The sequence below is a fragment of the Pongo abelii genome, chromosome 18, assembly GCF_028885655.2.
Source record: "Pongo abelii isolate AG06213 chromosome 18, NHGRI_mPonAbe1-v2.0_pri, whole genome shotgun sequence".
NCBI lineage: Eukaryota > Metazoa > Chordata > Mammalia > Primates > Hominidae > Pongo > Pongo abelii.
Genome location: NC_072003.2, coordinates 72,317,859 through 72,341,340, shown reverse-complemented (window position 1 = coordinate 72,341,340; position 23,482 = coordinate 72,317,859). Strand labels below are relative to the sequence as shown.

Genomic DNA, 23,482 nt, shown 5'->3' with positions numbered 1-23,482 from the left:
AGCTTTTAGACATGCAGAATTCAATGGCAGTCATGCGCCATGGCAGAGGCTGCTAGCTACCCACTCAAACACTTGTTCTCCTTCGTCCTCCTGAACAAAATCTCGAAGTTATTTGATGTAGTACACTGCCACTCGACTGAAGGATATAGTGTCCTCGGGAGCCAGGTATAGTCATGTGACTAAGTTCTTGAAATAAACACTTAACTGGAAATGTTCTATGGTACTTACAGAAAGTCTTCTTTAAGGCAAAGTGGCATGCTCTTCTTCCCCTTCCTCTACTGTCTGGAACAAGCTCTTGATGGTTGGAGTTCTAGCAACCACCTTGGACCATGAGGATAATGGCCCCATTGAGGATGGCCAAGTGGTACTTTGGAAGGAGATTCGGTCCCCACTAACATTGTAGAACTGCCTTAGCTGCCCTGGGCTATCTCCAGACTCCTAAGAAAAATTCTGTCTTGTATTAGGGTGTCTTGTTTAGGGCTTTTCTGATACACACAGATAAACCTCAGTGACGGTGGTGGGCTGAATAATACCCATCCAAAGATACCAGGTCCTGATTCCTGGAATCCATGAATGTTGCCCTAAATGGCAAAGTTCTTGTAGGTGTCACTAAATTAAGGGTCCTAAGATGAAGAATTATCCTGGACTATTTGGGTGAGTCCTAAATGCCATCACAAATGCCCTTATGAGAGAGAGGCCAGGGAGATTGGACACAGAGAAGGTGATGTGAAGACAGCAGAGACTGGAGTGATGTTGCCACTAAGGAATGCCGGCAGCCACCAGCAGCTTAAAGAAAGATCAGATTCTGCCCTAGAGACTTCTGAGGGAGTATGGCTTTGCTGACAAACTGTTTCTGCCCAGGGAAATTGTTTTCAGATTTCTAGCCTCTAGAACTGTGAGAACAGATTTCTGTTAAGAAGCCAAAGAAAACGAATACATTAATCATAACTGATTCAAGGACAGTTACTCAATTGGAGAGGGCTTCCTGACAGTGGCACTGGGGTCAGGGGCCAAGGGAGCTAACTACTCAGTAGTGAAGAACAGAGAAAAGGAAACAAACCTCACTCAGCTATCCCTACACCTCAAGGCTGAAAAGTTGGGGGGCCTCACTTGGACCTCAGTGGAGCCAGCTCTCTGGTTCAGGTACATGATATGAAGATACCCATTTTCAGATGGTGTTGAGAGGTACACAGCCAATAAGACAGGGAGGCAGTGCTAAGAACCAGATCCTCTCCCTACTAGAGGCATGCTACCTCCCTCATGACAACTCTCCTGGGACAGTTTGTACTGGACATATCTTATGATTCTATCTCAACCTATGGTTTCCTCCCTGATGCCAATTCTCCACCTCCCATTGTATGAAGCCAAGCACAGCCTCCCCATCTTGACTTTATCCTAATATTCTCCTCCACCCCTAAGGACCATATCAGTTTCTTCCAACAATCTCTCTTCTGTTACCAAGACACAGTGTCACATACCTCACATACAACTTCTATAGGGCCATACTGTGCAACAGCTAGAACATGAGTTCTGAAACCAGACTGCCTGTATTTGAATACCTACTCCACTACTGTGTCCTTAGGCAACCTAATTAATGTCTTCTCAACTGTAACATGGAGCTAATTATAGCACACTTCATAAAGTTATCATATTGAGTAAATCTGTGTAGTGACTAGGAAAGTGTCTGTCACATGTTAAGTGCCAAAAAAAAATTACTGCTGTTATCATTTACTACAGGGCAGCTGGGTTGATGCAGCAGCATTTGAAGCAGTCCCTGACCATGGTTACTTTAACCAGTTTTTTTTCTGAGTGGCTTTTAGGTTTTCTGCCTTCAAAAAGATCCCCCTGAAAATAACCCAAATGCCCACCAACAGTAAGCAATAAATTGTGGTATATTCATGTAATGGAATACTAATAGCAATGAGAATGAATCTGTACTGATGATTCCATTGACACAAAAGAACAAAAACAGGCAAAATAATTTCTGGTGATAGAAGTCAGGGTAAAGGTTCCGTAAGGACTGTAATAAGGTACAGGGAGACTTGTAAGGTGCTATGTTCTATTTCTTTATCTTGGTGATTATAAGGCTATGTTCTTTGTAAATATTCAAGTTGTACAACCATGACTCATGGTTTTATTTTATTTTATTTTATTGAGAAGGAGTCTCATTCTGTCGCCAGGCTGAAGTGCAGTGGCGTAATCTCGGCTCACTACAACCTCCGCCTCCCGGGTTCAAGCGATTCGCCTGCCCCAGCCTCCCGAGTAGCTGGGACTACAGGCATGCACCACCATGCCCAACTAATTCTTGTATTTTTAGTAGAGATGGGGTTTCACCATGTTGGCCAGGATGGTCTCGATCTCTTGACCTCATAATCGCCCACCTCGGCCTCCCAAAGTACTGGGATTACAGGTGTGAGCCACCACACCTTGCCGACTCATGCATTTTTATGTTTGTGTTATACTTCAATTAAAAAGTGTTTACTTAATTCCCCAAGTCTATCATTCATTGGTCAACCCAAGCACATGATACAACTGCTCATTCATCTGCTGACAAGTAAGAAAGAGGTGATGAAGCCACCCAGGTGCTAGACTTAGTGGACAATTAAGTCTGGAATTTGGTAGGGAGATTCCAACACTGGCTGGCAGCAGAAGGGCACATGGGAGAAAAAAAGGGTGCAGTTTACGTTCATCACCAAAGAAAAGGGCCAGTTCTGTTTTCCTACTGAGAGATATCTGCAGTGCATCTTATGACCGAGAACCATGGCATTTCCTTGGCTCCCTAGCCAGGTCAAAGGGAAAAGCGGGCATGCTGTCCTAGGAATTAAAATGGCAAATACCAAGCTATAATAGCTACAATAGCCTGGCATTTCTCAGTTTAAGGCCTAGAGTAGCATCCACTCCAAATAAAAAACTGAATAAACAGAAAATGAAAGCTTTAAGAGTGAAAGCTTTTAGTTTCCTAGTTAAGACTTTTCTTGAGAATGGACTCACTGCTGCAGACGTAATTTTGCAGTACAATGAGATTTTTGTTACAGAGCTCAAGTTGTTAGAACTTCTATCCACTGGTGGTGTCTGATATAACCTGGGCTCTCCAGTGTTACAATGGGCTTCCCAATCTCATCACAATCATGGGGTTTAGGAGCTGCCATGACTATAACTAAAGACTTTCCCACATATCATACATACAAAACATTTCTCCATCGGGTACATTATCCCTGAAAACTTCAAACAACTGCTACACTGACAACACTGTTTAAGTCAAAATTCTGTTCCAAGGGAAGAAAACCTAACTCAAATGTGCCAAAGCCAAAACCAACCAAACAAAAATGGAATTTATTGGCTGCTGCAATTCAAAAATCCGTATGTATTTTTAGCTTCAGGCATGGTTTAACGTGGCTGTTCAAACATTATCTTCAGTCTTTGACTGCTCTCCAATTCTCAGATGCATTTTTTGCTGCGTGGACTTCATTCTCGCCTCTGTGAGAGTCTAGGAGTTCTTCTCAGCGTTAAAACCAATGGGGGTGGGCCGGGGGGAGTATTTCTTCCTATTAGCTCTTGCAATCCTGGGACTCTAATTGGACCATCTTTGGTCATCTACTGACATCTGAATCAGTAACTGTGGCTTGAGGGATGGATCAGAGGCTGAGTCAGGCCTGTGTCATACATTCCATTCCTGAGTAGAAGATGGAATCCACTCAGTACATTTCACTGGAGTGTACTATTACCAGTAAAAGGGGGTAAAAAATTCCGGGAGGCCAAAACGACAAATGTCCAGCACAGGCTTTTCTCCAGAGTGGACATGCTCAAGGTGACCTAGCTGGGAAGAAGTCCCAAAGGCCTTCTCATACTTGCTATACTCATAGGGTTTCTCTCCAGTATGGATTCTTTGATGCTGATGAAGATTTCTTTTGCTAGTGAAGGCTTTTCCACACTCATCACATACATACGAAGACTCCTGAGTATGAATTCTCAGATGCCTTTTTAATTGTTCCTGAGCACTGAAGGCTTTTCCACAATCTACACAGTCAAAGGGTTTCTCCTCACTGTGAATTCTCTGGTGCCGAGTTAGTTTTGTATGAAAATTGAAGGCTTGTCCACATACTTTACAAGAATAAGGCTTTTCCCCTGTGTGAATACGCTGATGTTGGCTTAGATGGGAAGTCCTTCCAAAGCTTTTGCCACACTCATTACACTCATAGGGTTTCTCTCCAGTGTGGATTTTCTGATGCCGAAGTAGGGGTGAATTACCAACAAAAGCTTTGCCACACTCATTACACTCATAGGGTTTCTCCCCAGTGTGGATTCTCTGATGGATAACAAACTCGGAACTACTGGTGAAACTATTCCCACACTCTGTACAGTAATAGGGTCTGTCCCCACTGTGGATTCTCTGATGCCTGATCAGATTTGCATTATCATTAAAGGCTCGCCCACACTCCTCACAATGATAGGGTTTCTCTCCAGTGTGAATCCTCTGGTGCCGAATTAACGAAGAATTGCCATTAAAGGCTTTTCCACACTCACTACACTCAAAGGGTTTCTGCCCAGTGTGGATTCTCTGGTGTCTAGCATAGTAAGAAAAGTAGCTGAAGGATTTCCCACACTCTTCACATATGAAAGGTTTCCTTGCACAGGGGATTCTTGGAACCTTTCCTCGGATATTTTTCACTGTGGGGATGTCCTGGTGCTTTTCCACATTACATGTTTCTGGGAAGTCAGTTCTCTGAGGGACACTCTTCAGCTGACCATGTGACATCATCCCATCTCTTTCTTCAGAAATTCCCTGGATTAATGTGGACTCACTGTCAATGTTGGTCTCAACATCTGACATAAGAGATAGAAAACACAAATAATGCCACCTGAGAACTATACTAGAAATAATAGAGCATTGAAAATGATAAGGCTTTAAAAGAGATCATTTCAACTTTCACATCAGCATGCTGGGAAGAAAGGCTGTTAAAATCAAAGTGCCAAATATCACACAGGCAGAGAACATTGAGGTGGAACAGGGTATCAGTGGACACAACACACATAAGACTGCTTCCTAAGCTTTTCCACTCTAATATTTGAATGACGTCTGACTGTCCCTGGCATGAGCTAGTATCTTTTGAATTGATGCTACTTACAGCCTATAAAATGCCAAAGGCGGCACAGGTCTTAAGAACAAGCAGTGACATTGGGGCTGGCAAGACTCAGAATCAGAAAGTGAAACAGAACAGTATCAGAAAGCAAAGGCAAAGGATGAATTGTTGTTCTTTTTAAAAACTCATACCCTGCAGATGTCCCAAAAGACTTAAGACACTGAACATTACGGACACTGGGTTGTGGCAAGACAGAGAGAAAGAAAATCACAGAAGTGCTTAGAGAGCATTATTCCCAATATGTTGTAAGATTACCTAGTCCAGAGGTTCTTAACTGCAGAACCACAGATGGACTACAGACGATGAGGAAATGCCCTAAAACTGCTGAACCTCAAACATGCAGAGAAACTACTGTCCTAGACTCTCTATTTGAAAAGGGATGAACAGTTTACTTAGACACACCTAGACTGAGAGTATTCTTTCTCCTATCGGCAAAAAGGAGACAAGCAGCCCATAAAATGGCATTTGTGTTCCAAAAGATTGGATGACATTTTAAATGAGTTAAAGTCAATCTATTTTATATGAAATTTTGGGCTTGGTTTTAACATTAATTTGGGTTACCTGGGACTCATGTGATGGTTAATCAAGTTCATCCTATGACTGTGAGTTAAAGGAGTAAGGGAACTCTGAAGGAGAATGTTGGGAGAAGAGTAATCTGAGATTGAAGTAAACAAGGTAACCAAGAGTCTGAAAAAGAATCATCGGCCGGGCGCGGTGGCTCACGCCTGTAATCCCAGAACTTTGGGAGGCTGAGGCGGGTGGATCACGAGGTCAGGAGATCGAGACCATCCTGGCTAACACGGTGAAACCTCGTCTCTACTAAAATACAAAAAAAAAAAAAATCATCACCTCATCATCAGAGAGAGGAAGCATGTGAGAACAAACCACCAGGTTCTCAATTGTCTTGATGATTCTTTTTCAGATTCTTAGAATAAGAGGCTGAAGTGCTGTGCCAGCTTCATCATTTTCCACGTATTTGCTCTCTGCAAACCACCTGCACTGAAACTCCGGCCTCTGCCTTCAATTTCACTATTTGCTCTTGGTGGCCCCCATCTGACTATTTGACTGTCTACTTTCTCTTCCTTCTCTCACTGAAATTAAATATCCCTTAATGGTTAAGATTCAGCCTTCCTTTTTTCTTCCTGGGGGTCATTTCAACCCAGCTGTGTTAGAGTACCATTTCAGACCTGCCTTTTATCTCAGACTCTCCACCCACCTTCTCAATGGCCTGCTCTAGCCATCCACTTGCCTATTCTAAAGGCACCTCACACCCTGTGCTCAGCTCTGAATTCCTATGAATTCAAAAAGTCCCTCCCACGCTATGACCTCCTAGTGTTATCTGACTCAACTCTCCCCATTTATGGCCAACTTTTGGGAAGATCTGGCCCATTTTACCTTCACATTCTCCATCCCATTTCCAATAGCACTTAATACTTTTCTTTTTCGCTTTTTACATCTGTCTCCATAACTTGTATCTTCCAGAACTTCTTAAACAAAGTTCAGTACATGGCAAGTTGCTCAAAAACTGCTCCTGAATAAATCCATCCCAACCAAGGAGGACAACTAAGGTAGGCAATGTTGAATCTCAGAAAGGAGCAATGGATTCAAGGATTGCAGATGAGACGTACTGAGTGATTACATGTTGGTAAGAGTTAAGATCGGTAAGAAAGGTTTCATATTTTACCTATTAGGTGAAATCATCTGTTTTATTTAAATCCTGCCCAGCATGGTTCATTTTAAAATACAGTGCTCCATAAAACTCTACAGTTATTGGTTCTAAATCTGCCTCACCTACCTTTACAGACGTTTTTGGTCGTCTCTGCCAGGGGATCATCCTGTGCTTCCAGGCCCCAAGCCATGTCCCCTCCCTCCAAAAGTGAGATCAGTGCAGGTTTGGGAACTGGGTACCCTGAAAACAGGAAGCAAATGGTACTTTTCAGCCCTGTATCTGCTGTGTCAAAAGAAGGAAAACCCCAGGAGTCTCAGTAAGAGTAAGACCCACAGAAGAGGGTTCTCAACTGGAGAAGGCCAAAGAGATTCTGATCAAGAGGAAACTGAGCATTTGTGACTTCTTCCTAAAAAAAACACTCAAGGATAAGTAAGTCAGTGAAATCCACAAGGCAGGAACAAACACAGGGAAGGGGACATGCCCTTCCCCAGACAACAACTACTACTTATTCCTTACTGTGCAGAGCCTCTTGGAAGATGGAACATACTCTTACCAGGCGACAGTAATTCCCTTCATTGGGAGACCAAAGTGACCCAAGACCTCTCCCTACCGAGAAATCTTTGAAGTTGGTCACTGAGCTTCAGCTCTGCAGTCACTCAGTGGAGAACACAAGAGACAACCTCTCCTCTCCACTCCACACCCCTCCCCCCAGGCTGTAAAAGAAGGAATAAAACTGGAAAAGTACAGATCTGAGTCCTAGGAGGAAAATGGCCTTACCCAAAGCAGTCAGGTTCCCAAAATTCTCCAACATCACACTTCTGTACAGGGCCCTCTGGGCAGGAGAAAGACCAGTCCATTCTGTCTTGGTGAAGTGCACAGCCACATCCTCGAAGGTCACCATCTCCTAAAACAACAGGTTCCTGCTGCCCCAGAGCCAATCCTCTGGCTCCGGGCCAGAGTGTGGGGCAGAGGGGACAGGTAGGGGCTTGAGGGAAAGTCCTGTGAGGGATGGGTAATGAGAAAAGGTGAAAGAACTGGATATTAGACCATTATACGACTATTTTTACAATGAAAAATCTGGAACTTCTCTCACTACCAGAAGAGATTCCATTAGGATATAAAATTGACTATCATAAAATGTGATTTAACATTTTTTAAACCCTAGGAAAAAAAGTCTCTTATTAGTTAACCTTCCTAGGGCAAAAATCTCTTTGATTTAGTAAATATTTTCAGTCTTTTAGTGTTGTACCTACAGGTGGACAATTTGCTTCAAATGGTATCTCAGGACCCACCTGTTCCTATTAGGTACTCCCTATTCCCAGCCAATCTATCTGTTCCCCACATGTGTTCACCCTGCCCCAAACCTTATGCCCATGAAACAAGCACAGAGTCACGGTTTGCACTGATGGGCCTATCTCATCCAACTCCCATTCGATTCTTGTATAAAGGACTGCGCTGCCTGTGCTCAAGAGCATTCTGTAGAGGGAGCTCAGAGTCTCCTGGCACAATCCACTCTGCTCCTTGATGGCTTTTCCTAGAAAATGATGCTTCTAGAATTAAACTGCTGCTGCTGGGTAGCTCTTTTAGCTCCTTATCTTTATAGCTCCAAGACAATCTGTAATAGCTTCTGCCAACCAAGCCTCATGCTTCTTGGGTTTTTTTTCTTTCTTTCTTTTGGTTTTGGTTCTTTTTCTCTCTCTTTTTTTTTTTTTGGTTGTTGTTCTTTTTTGAACAAAAAAGAAGAGTTTTTGACAGTGTCTCGCTCTGTCACCCAGGTTGGAGTGCAGTGGCACAATCTCAGCTCACTGCAGCCTCAACCTCCCAGCTCAGGTGATCCTCCCGCCTCAGCCTCCTGAGTAGCTGAGACTATAGATGCACACCACCATGCCCGGCTAATCTTTCTATTTTCTGTAGAGACAAGGTTTTGCCACATTCCCCAGGCTGGTCTCAAACTCCTGGGCTCAAGAGATCCATCTGCCTCGGCCTCCCAAAGTGCTGGGATTACGGGCATGAGCCACCATGCCCAGCCCCTCATGCTTTTTCAATAGACACCCTTTTCCCTCCCTGCTGGCCTCAACTCTACCTTTCCACAAAGTTCTGGCATCTGTTTTAGAGCCTCTATTCACTCTTCAGATGTTGGTATTAAACTTCGTTACCGGACTGCTCAGGGAATATACTCCAACCTTCCAGTGCCTCAACTGATTTTGCACATCTCCACATCCTCCTCATCCCAGCACTGCCTCAGACTCTCTGGATGACCCAACACACTGACTCACCAAACAACACCAAACTCATCTTCCCCAAAATGGCTTCCTTTCTAATTTATATAAACTAAGTCGCAGAGTGACAATATTTTCCCCTCTGTTGATAACACCAATTTCAACCCAGTCTCTAATGCTAGAACTTCAGATTAATCCTAGACATTCTAACCCCCATCATCACTCATTGCTGACAGTTAATACTCAAGTCCTGCCAATTTTATCACCTACGTTATTTCTGGAATCTGACTCTTCTTCACCATGGTACAATCAGTAAACTAGGTCAACAGCTGGGGACACTTTAGCTCTACTTCCAGTCTTGTCCCACACTGAACCTATCCTCTGCCCAGCTGACAATCTGACCTCATCAACTCCTGAATGAACCTCTTAAATGAATCACCACTAACTAGAACAGTGGTATTCAGCGTGTGGTCTCCAGACCACCACCAGTAGCAGGTGCAACACTTGGGAATTTGTTAGGCAAATTCTTGGGCCCCACTCTGAGAGCAGTCCATGCTTCAGTGAGCCCTCCAGGTAATTCTGATGTACACTGAAGTTTGAGAACACTGGATTGGAGGATAAAATCCAAACTCAGGAAACTAAGCTGTATTAGGTGACAAGGTGATGGGAAGGTGCACAACTATACACAGAGAATCTATCTGGGAAGTGCTGCAAACAAAATTCCAGAGAAGTAATGACAAACTCTAAATGTAATCTAAAAGATGGCACAAATGGCAGAGAGAGAAGGAAAAACAGCAAGACTTTGTGTCTCTCTGGAAATGGTATCAGGGGAGAACACAGTCAACAATTACACAGCAATTTAGAAACTGAGTGATCAGGACTGCAATATAGTGTGATGTCAGACACTTGTGGAAAAACCAGAAGAGGGTGGGCGCTCCAAGCAAGCTGATATATCAGTGAGACAGTCAGGTAGAGAAAACTGAAGGATGTGAGAAATATGAAACTGGGATTTGGGATATGGTTCATGGATACTAAGTTACTGGATAAATAAGTGCCAGGAGGAAAGAAATGACAAAGCAGCAACTCCATCTCAAAAAGTGAAATGTAATTCAGGAAATCAATTCTCTGTCCCAAAAATGTAAGGTACTTATGTTCACCTTACAAATGAATCCAGTTAAGATGCAAAGCAGTTATGTGACTGGCTCAAGGCTACGATGCCACTGAGGCCTAAGAGAATCCCTAACTTCAGGTGTCCTGTTGTAGTGTAGACTTTTCCTATCACAGCCCACTGCCTCACTTTGCCAGCAGTACTGACCTCAAGGACATGTGTTCCCTGATTCTGAAGCCCAAACTTCCTTCTTTCTTTTGGAGGACAAATGAGATAGGCCCCCCTCTTTCTTGTCTTCTTCCTGCTGTCCCTCTGCTGCTACTTCCCAAAAACCTTGTGCCCTTGCTGATCTTGGTCACTTCCATCCTATCCTGGATCCCTACATCACCAGCCTGAGTCCCTCATTCTCACAATTCCCTCTGCAGAGGGACAGCTACTGAACCTGGGGATCCTCTGGCCCAGGAGAGATTCTCAGTATTCAAGAGGCTGTACTTCGGCTTTCCAGGTCACTCTGTCCTGTTTCCATCTTCACTGCCCCTAGCTCTTTCCCCAGCACCCAGTCCTACTGGAGGGAATTAACAGGGGTTTTCCTACTGCTTTGGCTCTAAGACTTGCCAGAATCACCTTTATCCACCTTCCGCCACCACTCATTTCCTTCAACTCAGACTTCCATAACGCTGACCTCAGGGATCCACAGCTCACCTCGTATCGAGCTTTCAGAGGCATGGCTGCCATGACCTGGGCTCCCTCTTAGCAGGCAAAGGCTGAGGGAAGAAACAGAGAGAACCAACAGTGAGCTCAGCCCAGTAAAATGCTCTCTTTAAAGCAATAAATTTGCCAATAACAAGCAGCATTGACTTACTGAATGCTCACTGGGTTAGTGGTGTATAAATATGTACTTTTTAATCCACATCATACCATGAGGTTTGTAATTCTGAGGAAACAGATTTTTAAAGAATAAGTAACTTGTCCTAGGACACCAGAGCCTGTCCTCACCAATACCAAGCTAAATGAAGAGCAAAACAAACAAAAGACACCAACAAACTCAGAGCAAAACCTAACAAGAAGAATCTCAGACCTTTATTTTTAAAAATAAATTTGACTGAGAACATAAAAGGTTAAAAATACGAAGTATCATGTTTTTGGATGAAAAATACATATTTTCTTATTTAGTCCTCATAACAATCTTTTGAACCTTTAATTTTTACCAAATGAGAAAACAAGGCTAAGAGAATAATTTCTTCTACCAAGATCACTCAGCTGGTGAATGGATGAACTCGGATCCCACACTAGATCTGCCAGGCTTCAAAGGTCATGTTTTTCTCTGTTTGTTTGTTGAGTCAAGAGTCTCGCTGTCACCTGGGCTGGAGTGCAATGGCGCGATCTCAGCTCACTGTAACCACTCCCTCCCAGGTTCAAGTAATTCTCCTGCCTCAGTCTCCCAAGTAGCTGGGATTACAGGCATGTGCCACCACACCTGGCTCATTTTTGTAATTTTAGTAGAGACGGGGTTTCATCATATTGCCCAAACTCGTCCTCAAACTACTGGCCTCTAGCGACCCACCCACCTCGGCCTCCCAAAGTGATGGGATTATGGGCGTGAGGCACCGCCTCATGCTTTTAATAACTACACTACATTCTTTCCAATAGTAATCCTAACAGGAATGCTTTTAGAACTTGGCAAAATGATTTTAAGGTTAATATAAAAGAATAGACAAGAATGGCCAAGAAAATTCAGGAAAAAAATCTCAGAGCAAGTCTTCCTTTACTTGGACCTGGAGCAGGCATCTTTTTTGTTCATTGCCCCATTCAAGGGCCATGAAAACCAGAAACTGATTACCAAAGGACCCTGAAGGGCCACCTCAACACACTAAAACATCTGGGTTATTGTTTTAACTATATCATCTCTTACAGACACTTTGTATTCTAGTTAAACAGCAATATTCTATTAAAAAGCCAGCATCTTCCCTACAGGGACTTAATGCATGATGCTGTTTTCTGCGAGCCTCATCTTGTGCCACCCTCCTCTTTTCTCTTAGTTTAGCTACAATGGCCTTCTTTCAGTTTCCTCTATACTAACTCAGGACCTTCATACCTGCTGTTTCTTCTGTATGAACTACGCTTCTCCAACCTCAGAACCATTACAACTGAGATTCTCTGCCTGCCATTCTCTCCAGTAATCTAGCCACCCTTCACCTTCAGATCACGATCGCTCTACAGACCAGGTCAGGTGTCTCTGTTAAACACTCCACTCGCACCGTAGTTTGAAATTATATATTGATTTGTGCTTTAACCCAGTTTGAAATTATATATTGATTTGTGCTTTCTTCATTCAACAAATATTTATCTCATACATATCTCATGCAAGGCCACGTATGACACACAACAGATGAAGTAAAGAGAGAAGGGGCACGATCCCGTCCCTCGCAGAGCTTAGTCTAAAGGAAAGACACATTAATCAAGATTCTCTCAAATAACTTTTAAGTTCACAACTAGATCACTGCCAGGGGAAACTAACGTGCATGGGAAGCTTAAGAAAATAAATTAACTAAGATATGAAGGAAATCTTTACAAAAGTAACAGCATACGCAAAAGCCATGTTCTAGTAGTGAAGGATCAAGAAGACTGTAGTAGCAGTCAAGGGAGAGTGTGCTGTTAGATGATGCTGAAGAAGTCACAAGGGACGAAGCCACACTTTGTGCACGTCAAGAACTTGGTCTTCGATCTACATGCACTAAGTCACGGGCAGGTGGAGTGCCAGATATGATTGATACATGACTTTCCCATTGGGCGGAAAGCTTCCTGGGAGCGGGGCCCACGCCCCACCTCATTCACCGCTGCATCCCCGGAATCTAGAGCAGGAACTGGCACACAGCTGCTCAGTAAGCAGCTGTGGCCCAATGAGCAGATGGGGTTTGGGCGGCGTCGAGAACAGAGGCGTCCCTTCCAACCAGCCGCCCATATCCACAGCCTCCATTTCCCAAGGCGCCGATGCAGGCATGGGGGAGCGAAGGCACCAGAGGAAGACCGGGACCGGCCCGTGAGCAGCCTCCGCTCCCCGGTCCCGGAGGGGCCGCCCTGTCTCCCTCCACTGAGGCAGCAGGCACGAAGCCGACAGCCTTCTCTAGAAGTACAGTGCCTGAGCCTAGCAAGGACTCCTAGGCAACAAACCCCAACACTCACCTCATGAAAAACAGAAAGCGGTGCGTGAACGGAAGTGCGTCACTACGTTGGCCTTGCACCTAGCCTCACACGCGTCCTCTCTAGGATGCCGGAGCGGTCTTCTCAGTGGTTGTGTGGTTTTACTCCCAGGAGGAGTTTCCCCCCGGGGATCCTCAGAGACCTTGAATAGGAAAGAAAGTATATCACTGTTTTCGCTAATCTCTAACCGAAATTTAGCATTTTCTTCTGTTATATGTCGGCAACAAACTACAGTAGTATCAGCCGTACCTGTGACTGTCACCGACAGAAATCACAGATATTTTCATATCACATTACAGTTCATGCAGATCTCAGAATATGGCTATTCTCGTCACTAATTTGAAATTATCCTTGTTGTTATCGGGCCCACCTTCAAGTCTTGTCATTTCATTTCATCACGTTGGTAAAGACGCACTTATATTTCTGTATTACAAATTCTAAAAAACTGTTTAATTGGATTTTCATTGGTTTTGAAGCTGTCACCAGATTGCCAAAGGGTCGTTGCATAAAAAAGCTGTCCTCCTTAGAGGTAAAGACCCAGGCACGTTAAGAAAGACTAGGTCAGCAGGCCAGGCGCCGTGGCTCACGCCTGTAATCCCAGCACTTTGGGAGGCCGAGGCAGGTGGATTGCCTAAGGTCAGGAGTTCGAGACCAGTCTGACCAACATGGTGAAACCCCGTCTCTAATAAAAATACAAAAATTAGCCGGGTGTGGTGGCAGGCGCCTGTAATCCCAGCTACTCGTGAGGCTGAGGCAGGAGAACCACTTGAACCCGGAAGGCAGAGGTTGCAGTGAGTAGAGATGGTGCCATTGCACTCCAGCCTGGGTGACAAGAGCGAGACTTTGTCTCAAAAAAAAAACAAAACAAACTAACAAAAACATAAAAACACTATGGGACAATGATATTTGTTTGGACATAGGTCTCCAAATCTGCCTCTTCAAAAGAAACGGACACTGCAACAGCCTTGGTTAAAGACTTAAGCCGTCCCCAACTAAGAGTGGAGATGGCTTCCCTAGGAGGTAGGAATCAGCTGGAGTCCTTGCCTCTCCTGGTGCCCAGGCAGTGCCATCTGCAGACACTTCTGTCATTCTCCCATCCTTGGGGGGCTCTTTCTCCAGCTCCAGTTCGTGCGCGGCAAAGCTTGTAGCTGTACAGCCTCCAAGAAGAAACAAGCCCAGGTCCCACCCAGCCACAGTTGTATAGTGACGCCCTCCCCCGTCCCCTTCTTTGAGCTGCGCTCAGGGGACCAGCCTGGGCTGCTATGCTGTCTCACTCTCAACCCAAGCTCCGCCCAAATGTGGGTCCTTGCACTTTGGCCCCTTTGAGCGCGGACTCAAAACAGAGGCCAGAGGCGCACCACTAACGAGAACGGCTAGGAGGCCGGAAGTGCGTCACGCTCGTGGGGCGCTTGGAGGCCAGAAGTGCGTCATGAGCACGGCTGCTCTTTCTACGGTGCAACTTTTCCGCATCTTGGTGTTTCCGATTGGGAGACATCCTCTTCCTTTCCTTGTACACACTTTCTTCACTCCTCAGGAACCTCACGCCTGGGTCATTATCCATTTGGGTGGGTCAGGAAAGGGATCGCCTCTGCCCGGGAGCAGTTGATTGTCAGGAAGGAATTCGTGATAAAACCGCTGTCACCACAGGCCTAGATGGTGGCCTGTGTTTCCTGGATGCTTACTGGTCTTTCTGAGTTCTGGTTCACTCGCAGTGAATCAACTTCCTTTCACAAGCTCTGCCACTCACGGGCCATTGAGGAAGACCCTTGTGTCTCTGAGCAGCTTTTGTCTTCTGTAAAATGAGCCAGTCAAGCTGGCTCATTCAATTGAATGAGCCATTCAAGCTGTCTTTAATTCCATGCACTGTAACCTCCAATGGTTTGCCACTACCCCTGGAGTCCAAGTCAACATTCAAGGCTTCTCAGACCCTTACCCTCCTTCCCCTCTAAATGATAAAGAAAATGCCAAAAGCGCAGGGCATATGGGGTAAGAGAGATAGCTCTAAAGTGTTAGCGCCTGTGGCTTTCTGGGTCCACAAAAGAGAACTCTGGCCAGGATTTTGCTGGACTGTCAAAACGTTTGTGATCGCTGTCACAGAATTACAAAACAAACAGAGGACTTAGAGCGTCTTAGTCCCATCTCCTTTACAACAGTATGACATAGTGGTAAGGAGCACAGCCTGGCATCAGGATGCTTTGTTTCAAAGGCCAAAGGACCACTCTGTGACCTTTGGTGCATTACTTAACCTGTAAGTGTCACATTTATTTATTTATTTTTTTCTTTTTTAAGTGTCACATTTATTGCTAAAACTAGGATAATAATAGTATTTATTCCCCGGATTGTTGTGAGGATTAGATGTTAGTACATGTAAATCAGTACAGTGTCTAGCACATACTAAACACTCACTAGATATTAGTAATTATTACACTCACTAGATATTAGCGATTATTAATAGCTTAGGAACTGAGCCTGAATAGGCTCTGGAGTTAATCCAATGTTCAATCTTTTTATTGAAACCTTTGAAAATGGTTATAAACCTCAGTGGGTTTGGGCGTCTGTACACTTTTTACTACCAGACCAGATAGTATAAGCAAAGCCTGGTGGCAGTTCAGGGTTGGTTCTTAGGAGATCAGAGTGCTAAAATAGCTAGCTCATCATGAACTGAGGACTTCCAGGATGACTAGTTGGACTTTCTGTTCAGTCGGGACTTCAGCAACACAAGTCCAGACAAATGGGACCATGACCCAAGTCTTCAAGAGCAACACTCAGGCTTTCTGCAGAGTGTAAACTCCTCAAGAAAGAGGCTTTTCTATCTTTTCCAAGACTGTATCCCAAGTTTCTAGAATAGTGTTTATAACACAGTTCATGATCAATAAGCATTTTTTGATGAATAAAGAGTTGGACATAAATGATTATACTCCCTTACTATAAGGGAGAGTGGGACAGATAATATAAGCACTCAATGCAGAATGAATCATAAGAGAAAATCAAGACTCAAAGAGTTTCAGTAAGGCCACAGCATATAATAGGTATCAGAGTTAAGATTTAAACCCTAGATTATTTCCACCATGTCAAACTGGCTTTCCAGAACAATATACTAGGTGGTATTCCAAGTCCCAATATGCCTTTCTATGCTCTCACACCATGGACACAAGCTTTCTGACCTCAGTCCCTTCAGAAAGAGAGAGAGAGAAGAGCAACAGTAACTGTAAGAGGAAAAATCATCAAATTCTGAAATAAGGGCCAAAGAACCATATAAGATGACACCATTCCCATTTTACAGATGAGGAAACTGAACACAGAAAGATTAAATAACGTGCTCAAAGTCATGCACAGCTATGTGGCAGAGCCAGAATTCAAACCATGATAGTTTGGCCTCAGTATACACACATAAGCACTCTATCACTGCCTCAGATATGTAGTTCTGTGTCTCATAGTGAAGAAGAAGTTGAAATATGTTAAGTCAAACTAATGTTTCCAAGCCTCCACTTATTAACTGTGATTTGGGGCAAGTTACCTAGATTCTCTGTGCTTTCAATTTTCTCACCTATAAAATGGGTACAATATTAATACCTACTTTGTAGGCTGTTGAGAGGATTAAACAACATATGAAAATCACTTATTTTCATGTCTAACTTATTGTAAACATTCGCTACATTTCTAATTAATTGATTGTTTCATTTTTATTTAGTTTTTTTTTTTTTTTTTTTTTTAGAGTAGGGGGTCTCTCCATGTTGCCCAGGCTGGATTTGCACTTCTGAGCTCAAGTGATTCTCCCAATCAGCCTCTCAAATAGCTGGGTATATAGGCACGTGCCACTGTGCCCAGATGAGGTATAATTTAAGTTCAGTAAAGAGTACAAATCTTAAGTGTAAAACTTGATGAATATTTATATATGTAACTCCAACCTGATCAAGATATAGAATGTCCCCAGCACCCCAGAAACCTCTCTGTTATACCCCTTCCTAGTTGATAGCCTCCCCAAAATAATCACTATTCTGACCTCCATCACCTTAGCTTTACCTGTTTTTAAACTTTATATAAATGGAATCATATTGTAATAGAACCATGCAGCTTGTTTCTTTAATCTAACATAATATCTTTGAGATTCATCTATTGGATATAACTATAGTTCATTCATTTTTATCATTGTTTAATGGTTCATTGTTAAATAAACCACATTTTTTTACCCAAAAATATCTACTGTGATGGACATTTAGGGTTTTTTTACTTTTTGGCTCTTATGAATAACCTTGAAGATTATTTATGAATAACTGCAATAAACATTTTCACACGTCTGGTGAACATAAGCTCTTATCTTCCTTAAACATACTTAAGAGTGAATTTGCTGAGTCATTGGATATCATACATTTCGCCTTAGTCAATAACTGCCACCAGACCAGGTGGTATAAGCAAAAAGATAACACAACTTTATTACTATTAATAATTTTTTCTTTTTTAATGTTTTAGAGATGGGGCCTTGCTATGTTGCCCAGGCTGGTCTTGAACTCCTGGGCTCAAGAGATCCTCTGCCTCAGCCTCCCAAAGTGCTGGGATTACAGGCATGAGCCACCATGCCCAGCTAATAACAATTCTTAATATCCTCTAATACCCAGCCATAATCCATTTTCCCTGATTGTCTCAAAAATGTCTTTTTACAGGTAGTTTATTCTAATCATGACCTAAACAAGGTCCTTACACTGCATTTAACGATATGTCTCTGAAGTCTCTGTGTAAAATGCAGTTTTTCAGTGTGCTTGTACTAATTTCCCCTTTAGTAGCAGCATATGAGAGTACACTTGTTCTACATCACACTCAATAAATGTGAACCATTATGAGAATTGTAAACTCTAATTATTTGGTGAATCAGAGGAGGAAGGCTAAAATTATACTGGGTTTTGCCTGGGGTAACTGAGTAGGTGGTGAGGTTTCAGAGGGAGAGGTGGACAAGCAATAATGAGTTTCTGGTGTCTGCATGGAAACACATCTAGTTGGACATATCATCTGAAGCCCAGGGGAAAGTGCAGGGCAGAGGTAGTGATATGGGTGGATAAAGATGTAAGATGAGATGGGATCACACTGAGCCAACAGAGAATTTGTAACCAAACAGCCTAGCCTGAAAATGCATTTTAAAACCTTTTTTCTTTTTTCTGTTTTTTCCCTAGTCTCAAGATATAACCTTGAAGCTTACTGCATATATCATTGTTTTCTTCTCCTTAGTCTTAAAGTACAGCCTTGAAATTTACTTTCTTTGAAACACCACGTCCCTCCCTTTCTTACCATACACTTCCTTACACCATGCACATTTTTATCTAACTATGTGCTGGTATCTAATTATGTGATTACTTAGAAATTCCAGGGGCTAATCTTGCAACAGACCAAGCATAGGGACCCAGCTGCAAAATTCCAGAAATTCAAGGCAGTTAGAAAATAACCTGGCCATTGTTGAGATGATGCCAGCCCACACTCTAAGTGGACCACAGCTCAAGATAGCCACTGGAACAAGACACGCAGACCTTGTACTCAGTACCCCTCTCATATGCCTCCCATTCCCAGTTCCCTTTTTTAAGCCCTTCTCCTCAGCCTAAAATTTGAAGTGGTTACCTTGGATGTGAATCCGACCACTTCCCCACTGCAAGTTTTGGTAAATAATGTCACTTTCTTTCTATCACAGCTCGCTCTTGTTATTGGATTCTGCAAGCAGCAAGCGTCCAGACCTGCCTTCGGTTACAAGTTCAAAGGCCCAGATGGTTCATTTAAATAGAATAGGGGCCTAAGTTTCTGTATTTTTCACATGTCCCCTGGATGATTATGACACATATTAATGTTTGAGCACCACTGACGAAAGCAGTGGGTTAAGAAAGGAACCCTAGAAAGCGATGACATTTTAGGAGGAAATAGGAAGAGGAACCCTCTCATGACATAGGTTCAAATTAAGAGAGGATGTAGAATCTTGGAAGACACAGAAGCAGGGTTTTATGGAATGGGAGTTCAACTGTGTCAAACCAGCAGAGTTTTGTTTTGTTTTGTTTTGTTTTGTTTTTTGAGACAGAGTCTTGCTGTGTCGCCCAGGCTGGAGTGCAGTGGCACAATCTTGGCTCACTGCAAGCTCCGCCTCCTGGGTTCACGCTATCCTCCTGCCTCAGCCTCCCGAGTAGCTGGGACTACAGGCACCCGCCAGCACGCCTGGCTAATTTTTTGTATTGTTAGTAGAGATGGGGTTTCACCGTAGCCAGGATGGTCTCGATCTCCTGACCTTGTGATCCACCTGCCTCAGCCTCCCAAAGTGCTGGGATTACAGGTGTGAGCCACCGCACCCGGCCCATATTTTTTAAACTTTTAATTTTAGATTTTTAAAAGTTATGCTGTAAAGTAGTATAATGGACCCCCTGGTGCCCATCCATCATCACCAGCTTCAATTCCATCTCATTGCATCTGCTCCTACAAACACACACGTAAACATGTGCACACACACTTTTGCTGTTATTGTTTACCTGTTTTGCTGGAGTTGAACTCAGACATCATATCGTTTCTACTGTCAGTACTTCACTGTGTTTCTCTAGGAGATAAAGATAAGGGGATAAAGATAACACAATTATATTACCATTAATAACAAGTCTTAATACCCCCTAATACCCAGCCATATTCAATTTTCCCTGATTGTCTCAAAAATGGCTTTGTACAGGTGGGTTTTTTGTTTGTTTGTTTTTTGTTGTGGTGGGTTTTTTTTTTTTTTTTTTTTTTTTTTTGAGAGAGTTTTGCTGTTGTTCCCCAGGCTGGAGTGCAATGGCACGATCTTGGCTCACTGTAACTTCCACCTCCTTGGTTCAAGCAATTCTCCTGCCTCAGCCTCCCAAGTAGCTGGGATTACAGGCATGCGCCACCACACCCGGCTAATTTTTTTTCTATTTTTTTAGTAGAGACAGGGTTTTACCATGTAAGTCAGGCTGGTCTCAAACTCCTGACCTCAAGAGATCCACCCACCTCGGCCTCCCAAAGTGTTGGGATTACAGGTGTGAGCCACCTCGCCAGGTCTACAGGTGGTCTTTCTAATCATGATCCAAACAAGGTCATCATACTTCATTTAGCAATATGTCTCTTAAGTCTCTTAAGTATATATAACAATTTGTCCTCCTTTTAAAAATGACATTTGTTCTTTGAAGATGTTGGACTATTTGTCCTACAGAATTTCTCCCATTCTGTGTTTGGCTGTGGTGTTATTTAACATCTTGACTTGTTCCCCACCATGCTTAGTGTGAGTTGGTAGTTTGACCCAGGAGTTTGATTTTATTTTATTCAAGTCCAACTCTAGTGGCTCCCTGCACACTCTTCCTAAACATATTTGTTCTCCCTTTTCTCTTTTTTAATATTTACTCAATATTCTCAGAAAACTCAGTCTCCCTCTCTGCCTCTTCATTAATGTGTTGAAAAAAAAAAAAAAGACCTTGGTAATGGGTAATTATAGTAGAGGAACTAGAGATAAAACTTGAATGTGGAATGGAAAACTCTATTTTTGCTTTTATTAGTTTTAATTAATATATAATAACTGTACATACCTATGGGATACTGTGTGATATTTCAATACATATATAGAATACATAATGATCAAATCCACATAATTAGCGTATCCATCACCTCAAACATTTATCATTTCTTTGTGCTGGGAACATTCAAAATCCACTCTTCTAGCTATTCAATATACAATAAATTGTTGTTAATTATAGTCACTCTATTATGCTTTAGAACGCTAGAACTCAGTCCTGCTATCTAGTTCTCCTTTTGTATCCATTAACCAACTTTTGGCTCTCTCTGTATTTTGTTTTTAATGACCATAGTTTTAAGAGATCAAGTTTTAAAGCCCTTGGACACTCCCAGGAGGCCTCTCCATAACATCTTCAATAAACTCCTAATTCTCCAATGGCTATCTATTCAGCAAATAATTATCGAGGTTTTACTGGTTATGTGCCAGGTATGGTTCTGGGGATAGAGCAGTGAATAAAACAGACAAAAAATATTTACATTTATAGAACTTAGATTATATTGTAATTAATTTCTCTCACATTATACCTGCTGTCTTAATAAAGAGAATGAAATGGAAGAAACTTTTATTTGGTATTTGCTAATATTGTAATTGTTTTGTTGCACTGACATATACATATAACAAAATTGCTCCAGTATGGAAAAACTGATTTTAATTTCCAGGTAGTGACTTAACCACCACTTAAGATGCTAATTCACTTGGAAATAGCATTCTGGGGTGTAAAATTAATTTCCAAATTAACTTTGGAAGATAACTGTAAGTTTTATAAAATTATGGAAGTTTATGAAAAACTAACACTTTTTAACAGCTAAATTATCAAGGTAGGCTTATATGTAAAAAATGAAATCAGACAGTATTAGAAAAATTATTTTCTCTTTCTTCTGCTTATACCAGTAAAAGCCTCTATTAATAAGCAAGAGTTGATTTGGGAGGCCGAGACAGGCAGATCACCTGAGGTCAGGAGTTCAAGACCAGCCTGGCCAACATATAGTGAAACCCCATCTCCACTAAAAATACAAAAATTAGCCGGGCAGAGTGGCACGTGCCTGTAGTTCCAGCTACTTGGGAAGCTGAGGCAGGAGAATTGCTTGAACCTGGGAGGTGGAGTTTGCAGTAAGCTGAGATCGCACCACTGCACTCCACCCTGGGCAACAGATCGAGACTCTGTCTCTCAAAAAAACAAAAACAACAAAAAAGTTGGAGTTGAAAACCCTAGACTAGGCCCTTCAGCACTGGAATCAGATCTAAGTGTATTAGAACAGAAATTTACCAAATAGTTTTCTTCTGATTCCAAGATGATCCTTTGAACTAATTTATCCTCAGGATTTGGCTTACTCACAGAGAACATCAATTTTCTACAGTAAGGTGACTCTCAAATAAAATGAAAATGAGCTACAGGAATCTAACAACCCCCAAAAAATCTTCTGGAATCTAATCAACACCAAATAGGAGGAAGGGCCATTGGTCAGTTCACTTGCAGAGATTTCATTACGTATCTTTGTCCTACAAGTTTCAGACCGGCTGGGCGTGGTGGCTCACGCCTATAATCCCAGCACTCTGGGTGGCCGAGGCGGGTGGATCACTTAAGGTCAGGAGTTCAAGGCTAATCTGGCCAACATGGTGAAACTCCATCTCTAATAAAAAATATAAAAATTAGCTGGACATCGTGATGTGCACCTGTAATCCCAGCTTCTCAGGAAGCTGAGGCAGGAGAGTCACTTGAACCTGAGAGGTGAATGCTGCAGTGAGCCAAGATCGTGCCACTGTACCCCTGGGTACAGTGTCTGGGTAACAGAGCAAGACTCCATCTCCAAAAAGAAAAAAATGGAAGTTGCAGACCAAAGTCCCACCTTGGTTTTTAGTTCTTTGTTCTGAGCTAAGTACATTAGCTTTTATTTTTATACGTTCTTGTTGTTTATCTTCTACATTTCTTTTTCATGCTCCCATCTTGTGGAAGATCCCTATCTTGTGCAGATTTGGATGCTAGACCTGCAAGCGAGACAGTGAGTGGCTCCTTGAAGATATTGGCAGTCCGTGGAGATTTAGCATGTGTGGAGTTTGGGCTCCAGTGCCTTGTTTTCTAAAGATGGTGTTTGGTATAGTTTGGATACGTGTTCCTGCCCAAATCTCATGTTGAAATGTAATCCCCAGTGGTGGAGGTGGCGCCTGGTGGGAGGTGACTGGATCATAGGGGCAGAGTTCTCATGAATGATTTAGCACTATCCCCTTGGTGCTGTCCTTGCAATAGGGAGTGAGTCTTCCTGAGATCTGGTTGTTTAAAAGGATGTGGCTCCTCCCCGCTCTCTCTCTTGCTCCTGCTCCTGCCATGTGATGTGCCTGCTTCCCCTTCACCTTTGGCCATAATAGTAAGTTTCCTGAGGCCTCCCCAGAAGCTGAGCAGATGCCAGCATCATGCTTCCTGTACAGCCTGCAGAACCATGAGCCAATTAAACCTCTTTTCTGTATAAATTACCCAGTCTCAGCTATTTCTTTATAGCAAGGCGAGAACAGCCCAACGCAGTGTGCTAGCACTGTTCTCTTCCCCTCTTTTCACTCTGCACACAAAAGTTCTGCAATTCTGTGAATTTACTGTGTTTTTGTTCA

The 23,482-nt window shown here is 42.9% G+C and overlaps 1 protein-coding gene across 18 annotated transcripts; it reads right to left on the bottom strand.

Annotated features, from left to right (window-relative positions):
• Window positions 1-2,132: 2,132 nt before the first annotated feature.
• Window positions 2,133-15,017, bottom strand: ZNF19 (zinc finger protein 19). 18 transcript variants are annotated; one of them, XM_063717088.1, is made up of 7 exons: window positions 13,588-14,050; window positions 13,321-13,480; window positions 11,000-11,071; window positions 10,840-10,901; window positions 7,588-7,714; window positions 6,937-7,050; window positions 2,133-4,824 (listed from the first exon to the last, which is right to left on the bottom strand). In XM_063717088.1, the coding sequence occupies exons 4-7, from the start codon at window positions 10,870-10,872 to the stop codon at window positions 3,722-3,724; spliced, it is 1,377 nt and encodes a 458-aa protein (XP_063573158.1). In that variant the 5' UTR covers window positions 10,873-10,901; window positions 11,000-11,071; window positions 13,321-13,480; window positions 13,588-14,050; the 3' UTR covers window positions 2,133-3,721.
• Window positions 15,018-23,482: the final 8,465 nt, after the last annotated feature.